A 13,998-nucleotide genomic window follows, 5' to 3' on the forward strand; every position below is an offset into this window, starting at 1 on the left:
TCAATGCTAAAAGAGCAGCAGCTCTTATTAAACAACTTCAGATAAGACTAACTGACTTATATGCCATCGTTTGGTCTTATGTAGAAGATACAAATATTAGAAGACACAAATAAACCAATAAGGCCTCTTAGTTTGGGGTGAAAACTCTCAGTGTTCATTTTTGCAAAAAATCCTGTGCCTTAGGGAGGGTAGGCATGGCCGAATGAGGATGGAGGAGGTTATCATGCAACGTTTTATACATAAACCTCTGAGATATTTTTATTATGGAAGGATTACTATAGAGTTATCCTTTAAAGAAATACCAGTTCACATTTACCAGTCACTGAGGAGCTGCTTTATAAAAGTGGGCTCTAGAGCTGCCTGTACGGGCATGTTGCAGGGCTAACATAGTCAATTCAATACACGAATGATGAAACGTGAAGCAATGGGAGTAGCTCACTCTGGTCTTGTAGAACACTTGAAAATAATTCCCAAACAAATAAACAGTAAATTATTAGGATAATTAGCCTCAAGAGAATTTAAGGTTAACATGTAAAGGGAAAATGTAATACCAAGAGAAGAATTCCTCTTTTGCACTCCCAGCCAATGATCCCATCTCACATTTTTCTGTGGAAATAAAAGCCACTGGGCTTGACTTAATCCTCCTCTGATTACGCTGGAGCCTGCTCTTCCATCTTTCCTCCTGCTTCTATGGTGGAGATGTCTCTCCCCTTCGCTCTCCCACTTTCTCAAGGACTTGCTCTCCCCCACTCTCCTGAATTATTAATCCATATTTTACTACTCATTCATTTCTAGCACTAGAAAAACACCCCTATCAAAATCCAACTTTAAAAAAAATGCCAGCCATTGCCCCTGTTATTCTGATTCCCTTACAGCCAAATTTCTTGGAAGAATTGTCTACACATACTGTCTTCTCTTCTTTCTGACATCTTATTCACCCGTCACCACCTTCGTCCAACCTTGTGCTCCTACAGCTCTATTAAAATTTGCTCATGAAAGTCTCTAATGACTTCCATGTTGTTTAAGCTAATATACATTTCTCTATCCTCATCGTCCTTGATCTTGATCTTAATCCTTGATCTTGCAGCATCATTCAACACAAGCACTCCCTTTTTCTCAACATACTTTTTTCTCTTGGTTTTCCTACTTATACCTTTGCTTCTTGCTTTACTGGCCACTCTTTCTCTGCGTCTTTTTTGGGGTCCTCCTCTCTACCTGCCTTCTAGACATTAGGGTTGTGGAGATGAGCATCTTCTAAACACCAAATTTGCTTTAAACACCAGGTTTCCCATTCTCTACATACTTATAAACATCAGAGTTTTCAGAAGGATGTATGTGTGTACATATCTTTTCCCTTTGCTGATTACTTCGAAGTGTATATCTCCAAACTAGGCAGTTCCTCTGATCTCTATGCTTAAATCTCCAATTGTCTACTTTCTATCTCCACTTGGATATCCCAATGACATCTCAATTTTAACTGGTTAATAGTGACTTTCTCCTACAAACCTGCCCACTCTTCCCTCACTTCCCATTGCCACCTATCCAGTTTCCGTGCCAGAAACGTAGACGAGATCCCCAAGCCCTTCTCTCCTCTCTAATTCATCAGCGAGTTCTATAGGTGTCATTTTGAACTCACATTTTTCACTTTCTGCCGCCGCTCTAGATGAAACCACAACCTTGTCTTGTTTGGAATGATAGAAACATCATCCTAACTGGTCTTCCTTATTCTAATCTACCATCTACTCTTACCCAATCAGCTCCGCATATGGTAAAGTGATTAAAACCACTGCATTTAGAATAAAATCCAAACTCCTTTCCATGGGCTAAGACATTCTTCATGATATGACCCCCTGCCTTTTTCTCTAACTTTCTCTGTTGCCATTCTGCCTCTCCTTTGCTAAAGTCTAACCACACTGCTATTTTCCCATTCTTTAAACACATGATACTCTTTCTTGTCTCAGGGCTTTTCCACAAGCTCTTCCTTCTAATTCAAGGAACAGCCCCCATTTAAACTTACACTATTTTATGGCTTCTTATTATCCTTTAGATCTCTGCTTAAATGCCACCTCCTCAGAGAGGGCTTCTCATTTAGTTGGTATCTCAGCCCCTGAGATTTATTTTCTTCGCATAGCATTTGTTATAACTTGCAATATTTTTTATTTGTCTGTTCCCCTCCTTTTACTCTTTCATTCTCCCTAGAAGATAAGCTCTGTGGATACAGGGGCTGAGGTTATCATACTCACTGCTACAGGTCCAGAAACTTGTACAATGCTTAGCTCAGGGAAGCGCTCAATAAACCCATGTCATAAATGAATACTTGAATAAATATTGCAGTGAGACGGGGCTTCTATGACACAGAAAACAGGTGGGAAACCAAACTCGGACTTAACACAATCATCTCTGCTGTGAAACTATATTGCAGATGAAAATCAAGAATAATGTATAGAGTTGAGGGAGAAGATTGTGGTATAAAATTTCATTGTTAGCTAAGCTGTCATTCACTCATGTGTAAACGCAATATGAAGATACACTGCAAAATCCAAGAGCTTTTTCTACTCCTTTTGAAAAAAATTGCTTGAAGCAATTCCAGAAGGTTAAAAAAAAAATCATTCAAAGCATGAACTCAGGAATGAGACCAAGATTCAGAATAAAAGGACTGGTAATGATCCTAGTTAAAAAAAAGTCAAGTTTAAGTAAGTGCTGTAAACTGATTCATAAAACAGAGTACAAATGTCAGCAATTACCTGTAAGCTCTATAACTTGCATGGTATATAAATTAAGAAATAAAATCCTTGGAAACTAGGAATAAAATTTAAGATCATATTAATAAAAATCAGAAGCTGAAAAAATAAATTAAAGAAAAGGAAAGGAAAATATGCTACATTCCTCACCAAATGCTGGTAGTAAAAAATATATACATTAAAAATTTTACTTTGAAAACCTTCAGTTTTCTTGTTTTAGGCTTCCTTTTCTTCAGTTTTATTTACAGTCTTTTACTATATTAGCTAGGTTTTATTTGCCTTTATATTCCTCAGTGAGTAGGAAAAAACACATTGAGTAAAAAAAAAAAAAAAAAAAGATGTATACGACTCTTTATTATTTAAGGAGAATTAACAGCTGACCTTTACTCCCTGATCTCCTTCTATCAAAGGCACTTGCATGTCCATCTTACCTCTGGATCTAATTATTAAGGTTTATGGGTTCACATGGGCAACATCTTATAGACACACTGCAGGTGTTAGACAGAAATTATAATCTTGCTAGAATTCATTCTCACCCAAACTCATCAGCTCTGGTGAGAGAAACTGTGTTAGGGGATAACTATTTAGAAAACATGCCGTTTATGCTTTCTGTAAGATACTCTAAAATACACTTGTGAATTAAGTAGACTTCTGAGACTGTGTGTACCGATCATCTTAAATGGTATCTACAGAACTAGTTCTGATGAATTAAACTTTGATGGTCATTAGCAAAATTGAGGGAAGCCATTAGAAAGAGCTGTAAAACTCATCATTGGTTATAGTATGAGGATAGTGCTGATAAAGCTGAATAAACTGTTCTGCTTATACAAATCTTTAGAAATACCATTGAGACAAACATTTTAATATGTGATAATATTATCATTATAACATGATTAACATGACTGTACAATGTTATAGTTATAAGAAAAATACAAGGGTAAAAATATAATTATATTACTATATAATAAATTATGCTATAAAATAAACATAAGTATAAATTACTCAATAAAATTATAGTATATAAATATATAACTTATGAAATTTAATGGTCAATATCATTAATTCATAGCTAAATTTATTTTTCTAGAGCAAACTTATTCTTTTTTATCTTACAGAAATTGAGAATTATGGAACTATCCCATGTTCTTAATACCAGAACCGCTAGAAAGCTTAGATCCAGGGAAATTTATGAAAATATAACATGATCCAAATTCACATTGTAGCAACTTTCTCTATATTTGAGTGATTTTGAAATAATTAAAATGAAAGCAACATTTCATTGTCAGAAGAGAAAATGCTCTTAGCCTTATTTCAACCTATTAATAACTACAAGGGCATTCTTACTTCCATAGTCTTCTTCGTCAAGAGTATTCAATATGCTTTCTATTGTTTCATTATTTTCAAGTGGAGTCCGCATACATTTTTGCTTCAGGTTGCCCATAAAGAGCTGCAGTCCAATCAGTGCAAACACGCTCAGACAGAACACAGTCAGGATCATGACGTCAGAAAGCTTCTTCACAGACTGGATCAGGGCCCCTACGATGGTCTTCAGGCCTGAATATGGGGAGGAGAATAGGTGTTCAAAATGAAATAAAGCCTCTGAATGAGAAACGAAAACAAAACACAAGCTTTCCTAGAAATGCATGCATTTTATCAAATCAATGATCTTAAATAACCTAGTTGGAAAAAAGTCTACCAGCTCAAAAGGGTGGACTTGCTGTTTTATATATTTTGTTTCTGTGTATTACAGCAAGTGATTAAAAACTTTAAAATATTTCCAGAGAATAACCAAACTGTCAAAATGAATAATTTGGTTGCTCAAACCATATCCACACTCACTTGAAAAAATAATTTTTAAAAAGTGTCAATTCAGTGAATGTTTGTCAGACAAAACATCTCTTTATAAAGATACCAAAACAGAAAAGAGGCTGAATTGCAGCACACAGTGACAACTTACTAATTTTCAGTTAAGAAATGGTTTGTTGAGGAAAGAAAAAAACATTATGTCATGCAATCCTCCCCATGCTGATATTTTATATCTCTTTTCTTAACCATATGAAAAGCAATAAAACAAACTGAAATTTTCATTCCTGGATAAGCAAAATGGAAAATGAACTGTTAGACAGGAGGGAAAATTTCAAGTTGAGATATGAACCAAATGGCCATCTTCATCGTCTAAGACTCATGCAACTGATTAAACTCAAAGGCTGACTTTTAATAACGATTGTGAAAAATGTAAGAGATCAAATTTAATTAAAATTGCATAAGTTTTTCTTGTTTTTCCTTCAAAAGATCAAAGTCAGCCCCGGTGTTTAACCCCACTCTCACCTGGAATGACTGAAATTGTTTTCAAAGCTCGGAGAACTCTGAATGTTCTCAACGCTGAGACATTGCCCAGGTCCACAAACTCTGTCACATATCTGTAATAGGGGAGTTTATACACAAACACGGTAACAACACACACACAAACAAAGAACAACTCCCAAATAGTTGGAGTTATGAGTGGCCTAATGCTTCACACCAATTACTTCTTACCTGGAATTACAGAAATAGTTTTCAAAGCTCTCAACACTCTGAAAGTTCGAAGAGCTGAAACATTGCCTAGATTTACAAATTCTGTTAAATACCTGTAGAATTAAATCAGAGTTATTCAGAATTTAGATAGAGTCTATGATACTTACCTGTGCCTTTAGTCAAGGTGTTTCCTACATTTGGAACTTGTTATTTAAATTTACAGTTCTGCAAATCTTTTGCTTCTATCATTACTAATTTAATTTGATTTGAGTCATTTGATGTGAGCAAAATACAAACGTATTATTAAAATGGTTTCATACACATAAATGCCTAAACACTTCAATTACTAAACTTCAATATTATGGTAATATAGATATTTAATATTCTATAAAATATCAGCAGCAAACCTTGACAACTGTATGCTAATTAAAAGAAGCCAGACACAAAGAGGCCACATATTGTATGATTCCATTCATGTGAAATGTCTAGAATAGGCAAATCCATAGAGACAGAACACAGTTGAGTGGTTTCCAGGGACTGGGGGAAAGAAGGGAATGGAAGTGACTGCTTTCTGGGGTGATGATAATATTCTGGAATTAGAGAGTGATGATGGTTGCACAACTTTGTGAACATACTACAAAACACTGAATTCTATACTTTAAAAATGGTAAAGTTTATGGCACATAAATTTAAAAAAGGACACCCCTGAGAAGAAGCAGCCTTCCTTGACACAGTGTTGTCTTAGCAGGTGGTGGGTGGCACTACAGCAGTCTTATGTGACCACAGAAAGAGCCAGCCTGGAGGACAAAGAGGTGGGGCAGGTGTGCGGGAATTGGAGACTAGAAATCTCAAGACCCTTCTGTATTGTCTAAATCCCTCCAATGAACATGTATTACTTTTACAAATCAAAATGACAGAGGGAAAATACTGTATCTAGGTTTGAGATTTAAAAAATGAAGAAATGTTTCTGACAAATATATTTAGGAAAAGGGCAGCAATATGAATAAATTAAAATTATATCTTAATGTGATACTTTTCCCTTGAAAATAAACTGTGGATGCCTATGTAATGCATACACAATGCATTAATGTTAGGTTTAGTATGCAGTGACAGCCCTTATAAAAAGATTTATTTCTGTATTTTAATATACTTATTAGCTTTTGAATAATATAGGTTAATTAAAAAAAAGAGCACCGTACTTATAATAAATGCCTGAGTTTTCTCTGTTTTTCTTATAGGTTTTACCAGATTTTAAATAAGAACTTGGAAAAAGTGTGACCCTAACTGGCACCACATATATTTTCTATCCAAGTACTGAGCATGGAGGAAGATCATCTATCTTAATGATGTCACACACTTTTGAGTAGAAAATGCTCTATCTGAAAAAATATTAATATTTTTTTGATGACTAACTTTCATACAGTATCCTTTAAATGCAACCATTATATGCAGGAAAAGTCAAACCCCAAAAGTCTGTTCTTACTGGAATACTGTGCTATCTGAGACTTTCATGAGTTTGGCATTTCAAAAAACTGAGAGTACTTACGCAAAAACAATGACAACAAAATCAAGCCAGTTCCAAGGGTCACGAAGGAAAGTGAATTCTCCTACACAGAAGCCTCTTGCAAGGATTTTTACAAGTGATTCAAAAGTATATATTCCAGTAAAAGTGTACCTAGGCACAAGAATCCATTGGGATATTAAGTGTGAAAAAAATATAATACCATGTGAATCTTTATAATTAATTTTTTCTGATCAACCAAAGGAAGGCATCTATTGGAGTATGGCTGTTGGTTTATGGACCCATTCTAACTATTAGAATAAACTACAGTAAAGGTCTTTCCAGAAAATCTTAAAATGTACATATCAGAAACACTCTCAGAAAGTAGAGGTATTTAAAAATTACTAAGAACACAGGTATTAGATCTGCCTAGAAAATTCCTGTATTGTTCCTATCAGAAATATACCCAAGGACAAGAGATATGTGACATGTCTAAGAACAAAGCAGGGTATCTGATAAGGTCTTTTTTCTAGAAAAGACTGTAGCATGTATTATTCTATTCTAATATTAGCAGGTTAATATTGTAGGGGAGAAAAAAATAATTGAAAGAAAAGCAACTATGTAACATGGGAAGATAAACACCACAATTTTTATAGATGCAATAACTTCCTGGTATAAAAAGGAAAGGATAAAAATGACCATAGTAAGACTATATTAAAATGTACTTAAATCCACTTACTCTACATTCTTGGTCCAATCTGGAGGGTTACTCATGGTCATAAATATGCAATTCGTCAGAATAGTGCACATGATAAGCATGCTGAATGCGGTAGCTTAGAATCAAGGAATATGATAAAAAACCACGGTAGGAACTTTGAATATTTGATAAAGACATTTGTTGAAATGCTAACAATTTTTCCTTAGAAAAAAATTCTAAGCATGTCTATAGACTTAAAAAAAATCTCTTTGAACAAGGGAGTAATAGACAAAAGCAATTTTTCCTAAAATACTAAAATTGCCATTCTCCCAATCTACTCACAGATCTACACCAAATTATATTGAGATTGGTAAACAAGAGTCTTTTCAGGTACAAAAGGACTAAAATCTATATTTAAAAAAAATAACAAAAACTGCATTTTAAAGAACCATTGTAAGTAAGCATTTTAAAAAGGATATGAGTGTACTAAAATCTTAATAGATATTCTTCTGAGAGGACTGAAAGGAGAGAGCATGTACAAAGCAGGTGTGGCATTGAAACGGAAGATTGCTTTCCCTTTGTTCAAAACTATGAAAGTCTGCAGGAGCAAAAAGAAAACAGTATGAATCGAGACTCCAAAATTTCAATGTAGTAGATTAATATCTGCAATTTACCTCTCCATGTGATAGGGTCGTATTAAAGAAACACTGCCATCAGACTCAAGCAATGTGGTTCCAATACCATTGATGCAGCTATTCACGTCATGTTGGCCAATGAACTCCAAGTCCATTGTCCATTTCTTCAGTAAAATAAGAAGTGAGTCGTTTATGAGCATGTATTATTTAGAGCTTTCAAAGTACAGTTTTCACTTTTTCATATCCCTTCAACACCCAAATCAGTAACAATAACTTGTGGCCACTGGAAATATTTTAAAATACAACTTCCTTCTTTCATTACATTGCATTTTATGCAAACCAAATATTAACTAGCTATCCTTGATTTTTATCATATCACTTAGAGAATTTTAATACTTCTTGGCTATTGTCAGGTTTAGTAGCAAATGTTCCAAAATATGAGTTTTCAAAAATATTTTCATAAATTTAAGGAATATTAGAGTTGAAAGAATCCTACTACTCAGTATGATTTTCCTATTTTAGATGTTAATACCAATAACAGCTAAAATAAAATAACATAAATTAAAGGACTTACTTGCTACTATCCATGGCAATTTTTTGAAATAATACGAATAGAACCAAACATTTAAGAAATATGTTATGTAACCATTGCATAATGAGTGACATTTTCCATGTCTTTGGTATTTAGTTGAAAAACTTGAAACCCAAACAAACAAACAGCAATAACAACAAAACATTAAAACAACTGAAGGAGTTGGCTTGGAAATCAGAAAGACCAAGTTCAAATCCTTGTCTTATTTTTCTGTGGTTGGCAAACAAATTCCTTGGGTTATCTAGAAGACACTGATTTGGTCTTTTTGTTGTTGATTTCGAATTTTATATAAGTTTATAAGGGAGCTTCTGGTAATAAATATTTTTCACCAAACTGGAGATGTAACTTCTGGTAATCTTGCTTTTGTATGTGGCAGAGCCCCCAAGAAAACAAACAGAATCTATTATTTTCAGATGCCCTTTTATATTCCTGGTCCCTTTTACTATACCAGTTATGTCTAAACATAATTTAACATAAAGTTCACTTTCACATGGAAAATTAGTTTTAAAATTAATATCTCACCTTTGAGCACAATTATTGTTTTCTTAAATCTCAATACACTGTGATTTTAAAAATTCGTTCAGCCATTATATTCTACAATTGTGCAGTGAGCAACTATGGCATAAGAGGCAATGAAAGGAATTTGAACATAAATGAGGCATGAGTTTTGCATTCAAGGAGCTTCCTAGAAAAGTGATAAGAACACAATAACTCTAATACAAGGCAAGATGTGACAGGTAGCATACAGAGAAATACAAATGGCAGAGCATGAGAGTAAAGAGGGGGCATGGCCACATGTCTGTCAGAATAATCAGGGGACTTCATGAACCAGAGGTCATCTGAGCTAATGTGAAAATCATATTACTGCCTCAACTTGGCAAGATCAAGTTACCCTGTACTTGAAATTTAAAAAAAAGAACTGGTTTACTATTTTAAAATTCAGATTCCCAATTTTCATTTTCATTAAAAACTTCTTTAGGATTGTCTAGGTTTATAAACAACCAGGAGTTAATTACAGGTGGGAAAAATAGATATGCCTATGAAATTTGGGGTAGCAGAATAAGTCTCTTTAGCAAAGTCTAAAATCCTACTAGGAAATGCATAGATGTCAAGGTCTGAATAAATTTTTTTAATATTGCTCACTTATTTAATAATTTATTAAACATAAAATTAGAGAATTAAGGTACTTAAAGAGTATAAGCATTGGAGTTGGACAGATAGGATTCTAAATACCTGATCTACCATTTTACAATTTGAGAGCTGGCACTTCATGTCTGTGAAGCTTTTAAGTTCTGGTATATTGTAAATTCTTAGTAAATGGTGGGAACAGCTGCTGATATTTTGGGCAACATATAAGGCACCAATGATATGAAGATAATAAGACATTGTACCTGTCCTCTTAATACCCACAGCAGAGGGTGATTGGTAATTTATTCTTTCTTAAAGACACAAACTTTCATCTATAATAAAGGCACTGCATAAAACTATTCAAAAGCACTTAATATATTCATCACACATGAAAATGAAGCCCTAACTTCTATCATTAGTTTATTAAGTGTCCTTTTTTTAACAAAGCATTGATAATTACACTCAAATATAAGTTAAAATCTGAACCCAGGTCAAATCAGGAGTCATTTAGATTTTTTTTTTTTTTAATAAATTTATTTATTTATTTTTGGCTGTGTTGGGCCTTCGTTTCTGTGCGAGGGCTTTCTCTAGTGGTGGCGAGCCGGGCCACTCTTCATCGCGGTGCGCGGGCCTCTCACTGTCGCGGCCTCTCTTGTTGCGGAGCACAGGCTCCAAACGCACAGGCTCAGTAGTTGTGGCTCACGGGCCCAGTTGCTCCGTGGCATGTAGGATCCTCCCAGACCAGGGCTCAAACCCGTGTCCCCTGCACTGGCAGGCAGACTCTCAACCACTGCGCCACCAGGGAAGCCCCCATTTAGATTTTTAATCCAAGCAGTGATTATAATGTAGCAGAAATAAAGTTCTTGTCAATTAGTGTGAATAACCCAGAACATTAAGGAATCAATCCACACAGAAGTCAATCCTGAAGTTGCAAGTGGAAGTCAAAACTACCTTAATCAAGAATGATTGAAGGGCTAGGACATGGCACAAAAAGCTGATCATTTAAAGCTTGAAACCAAAAAAAATAAAATAAAAAGACTCGGTAATCCCTGTGGGTATTTATTCATCTGTTAATAGAGGACCATGAAAAATAGATTACTTCGTTTGACCTAGCTCTACCCAAGTATACTGATGCAGATGTGCGTTAGGCTTTTAATGTGATTGGTGCCATTTTTGAAAGGAGCTGGGGCCAAGGTGAGGGATTGGAGTCTCACCCCTAAATATTCTCCATTAAAGTTGTCTACCACATACCTAAAATGATTCCATTAGTTAATCCTCCATCCAAATACAAACATTTTCTCCTTACCTCCCAAGTCACTTTAAGCCAATATTAGTTTATATCTCTGAATTGAGATTTATTTCAGAAAGATTCCTTTCCTCCTTCAGGGGTTCCTGGTTAAGTAACATCCAGGCCCCCTTGAGAAATGGGAAATGCAGGAGGTATCCATGAAGAGCCAGGCATTTTTCAGGATGAAGTAGTAAGTAAAATGAGAAAGTACTTTTTATATTGCCAGTTTCATTATTTACCCATTCATTCTTCCATTCATTTTTGTAAAGCTGTGAGCATGGTGATGCTATACAACAGAAATTAAACTAAGAGATGTTATACAACAGAATATTTCAGTAGGGAGTCAAATCAACTTGAACTAAAAAATTTGTGACAAAACTTACTAGCATGTAGCATTTTGTAAGTTACTTATTTTCCCCAGGTCCTTTGTTACTTCTTGTCTTACAAAGTTATAGTAAATATGTGTGCTAATTTGTATAAAAAGTCTAGTGCCTGACGCAGAGATCCTGAATACGTGTTAACATTCTTCCTTCCTGTGTCAGAATACTGATTGGTTAATTGGAATGCTGGGTAGTATCTCAAAGGCTTCTCAGGTATTCTGCTTTCTCCTTCTGTGCTGTCAGCTTGCTGAGATGCTGGCTTTAATGTGAAGCAAAATATTACGTATTGCTATTCATAGCAACTATCCCGAAGAAGATGTGTTTCTACCATCAAAATTAACTTCATCACATTTTCTAATTCTCAAGACATTTCAGTGCCCTGTATTTTATTTGCTAGATGTGTTATCAATAAATAATCTCTTTTATTTACATCTTGTCAAAATAATTTTTTAATGGACTTTATCCTGCCTTTTTTACCTCTTAAAGATAACTCTGCAGTTGCCATGCAGCAAAGCATTGTTGGAGAAAGTTATGGAACCTGCTGATCTAATCCTTTACTGTCTCCTCTTTGTCAAGTTCAATCTGGTTGTATCTGCTACTGTCTCAGAAATGATTGTAATCCCCTTCTCATTTTCTTGGTAGAATAACCTTTATAGCAGTTGTTTCAAACTCTCCCATTTCCTTAATGCAATCAACACCTTCTCAGATCTGCTGCTCTCCAGATTGACTCTCAAAGGACAATTTCCACTCCTGTAGTATGGAAAATATTGATATGATTTAACATGCATTTCCTCAGAGGTACCTACCTTTACTTCAACATATCAGGACTCAAATTCATCCTCCTATTTGCCGTTCAGGGCTCACACAGTAAGGCTTCGCTCCATTTTTCTAATGCAAATACAAGCTGACCTGTGGTTTATCCCTTGTCTGTTAACATCAGCAACTAGCCACTTACTCGACCCTCTATATTCTTCTCTGAGAATACTTTTTCTCCACTTTCAAACGTGCTATTTATACCCTACGTTGAAAAGGTTTTCAATTTATTCATTGCCTCAAGTGACCACCTTTCTGGTGGAAATTTCTCAAATTTTTCAGCATGCGTCAACTGCCACCCACTTCCTCTTTTTACTTGCTATCCGCCACTATTTTGCTTTGATTTCCATCACCTAACACAAACTGCTTCCAAAAAGTTACCAACTCATCCTCCTTGTTCATTCCAATAGCCTTTCGCCAGCCTCAACTTTCTGGATAATTTTATGAGATACTCTCTTCCCTTTTTTTTTTTTTGAATAATGGAAAACTTTCTGATTTATCATGTCTTGCCTCTCTGACCATCTCAGACTCTTTCTCTTCAACCCCCTAAATGAGTGGCTCTCTAAATCCCATTATTAATTGAGTGATTTTATATATTCCTATGGATTCAACTGTCACCTCCATGCAAATGCATTCTGGACATATCCCCAGGTCTTACTTCTCAAACTGACAATTATTTTGTTCCTACCAGGATGCCCAAAAGGCAGAACATTATACTGAACACTATTAAATTTAAAAATATCAAAATAGTATGCCAGTGACAGAACCAGTTTTGATGAAAAATTAGTAAAAGTACATATTCTGAAAGAGCCTACATGTGTATTTAACTAAACATTTTTGTCATGATGTGGCTTTTCACTAAATTCCACTTAATCTCAATTTAAAATATCTTTCTGTACAAAAGAGGTAAACAGAGACCGCACCATTGCAGGCACAATAAACTCACTTTTTTGTCTGCATAGTAAGGGTCCAGGTCCTCCAGGGGCTCCGAAACCATGCCCTGAGGGATGTCCCCATAGATGAAGGGCAGCTGTTTGCCGGCTTCCAAGTCACTGCTTGGCTTTGGCCCTTCGTCGTCATCGTCTTTCTTTTCTTCTTTGGGTTCCTTTGTTTTTCCTTCAGCAATACGTTGTTCAATGAGGGCAAGAGACTGTTTTGTGAAGTAGACAAAGCTCTGAGGTCCTGGGGGAGGCAACATTGCCATCTTTTCATCCTGTATATTTTATTTCCCCTTCAGCTCCTTACATAAGAGGCCTAAGTAGAAACAAACAAAGCCTTAAGTGGTTGCCAGCCAGGGACGGCACTTTAAAAAAATAATAATAGTAATAATAAAACAGATTTTGGTTTCAACTACAAGAAGTACTGTGTTCACAGAAGTATCAGGTTGAATGAGCACTTATTAAGTGACTACTATGTACATGACTTATTTTCCATGCTCTGTAATGATCTTTAAGAATTTGAACTTAACACTTCACAGATCTTAAAGTGACAATTTAATGAAAAATATGTTTAATTCCCTTTATTTTTCATCTGTACTTACTCTTAGTGCAATTCAACTTTCCTTGTTTAAAAATCTTTATGACAGTGCTTCTGATAGCACCATTCTCCAGGTTCCCTTCTTGCCTCTCTGGTCACCTGATCCTCTTCTGTCTGACATCTCATAATATACTCACACCCTCTGCTTCTCTTTCTTTTTTTTTTTTTTTTTT

The 13,998-nt window shown here is 35.2% G+C and overlaps 1 protein-coding gene across 1 annotated transcript in view; it reads right to left on the reverse strand.

Annotated features, from left to right (window-relative positions):
• SCN9A (sodium voltage-gated channel alpha subunit 9) overlaps positions 1–13,998 on the reverse strand; it is a 157,904-nt gene that overhangs the window by 74,775 nt on the left and 69,131 nt on the right. Inside the window, exons 2-7 of the mRNA XM_024122208.2 lie at positions 13,236–13,543; positions 7,933–8,051; positions 7,496–7,585; positions 6,802–6,930; positions 5,277–5,368; positions 4,086–4,295 (exon numbers count right to left, since the gene is read on the reverse strand). Coding sequence (XP_023977976.1) covers positions 4,086–4,295; positions 5,277–5,368; positions 6,802–6,930; positions 7,496–7,585; positions 7,933–8,051; positions 13,236–13,493 — 898 coding nt within the window. The 5' untranslated portion in view covers positions 13,494–13,543. The remainder of the gene's footprint in view (positions 1–4,085; positions 4,296–5,276; positions 5,369–6,801; positions 6,931–7,495; positions 7,586–7,932; positions 8,052–13,235; positions 13,544–13,998) is intronic.

This window comes from Physeter macrocephalus, chromosome 2, assembly GCF_002837175.3.
Source record: "Physeter macrocephalus isolate SW-GA chromosome 2, ASM283717v5, whole genome shotgun sequence".
NCBI lineage: Eukaryota > Metazoa > Chordata > Mammalia > Artiodactyla > Physeteridae > Physeter > Physeter macrocephalus.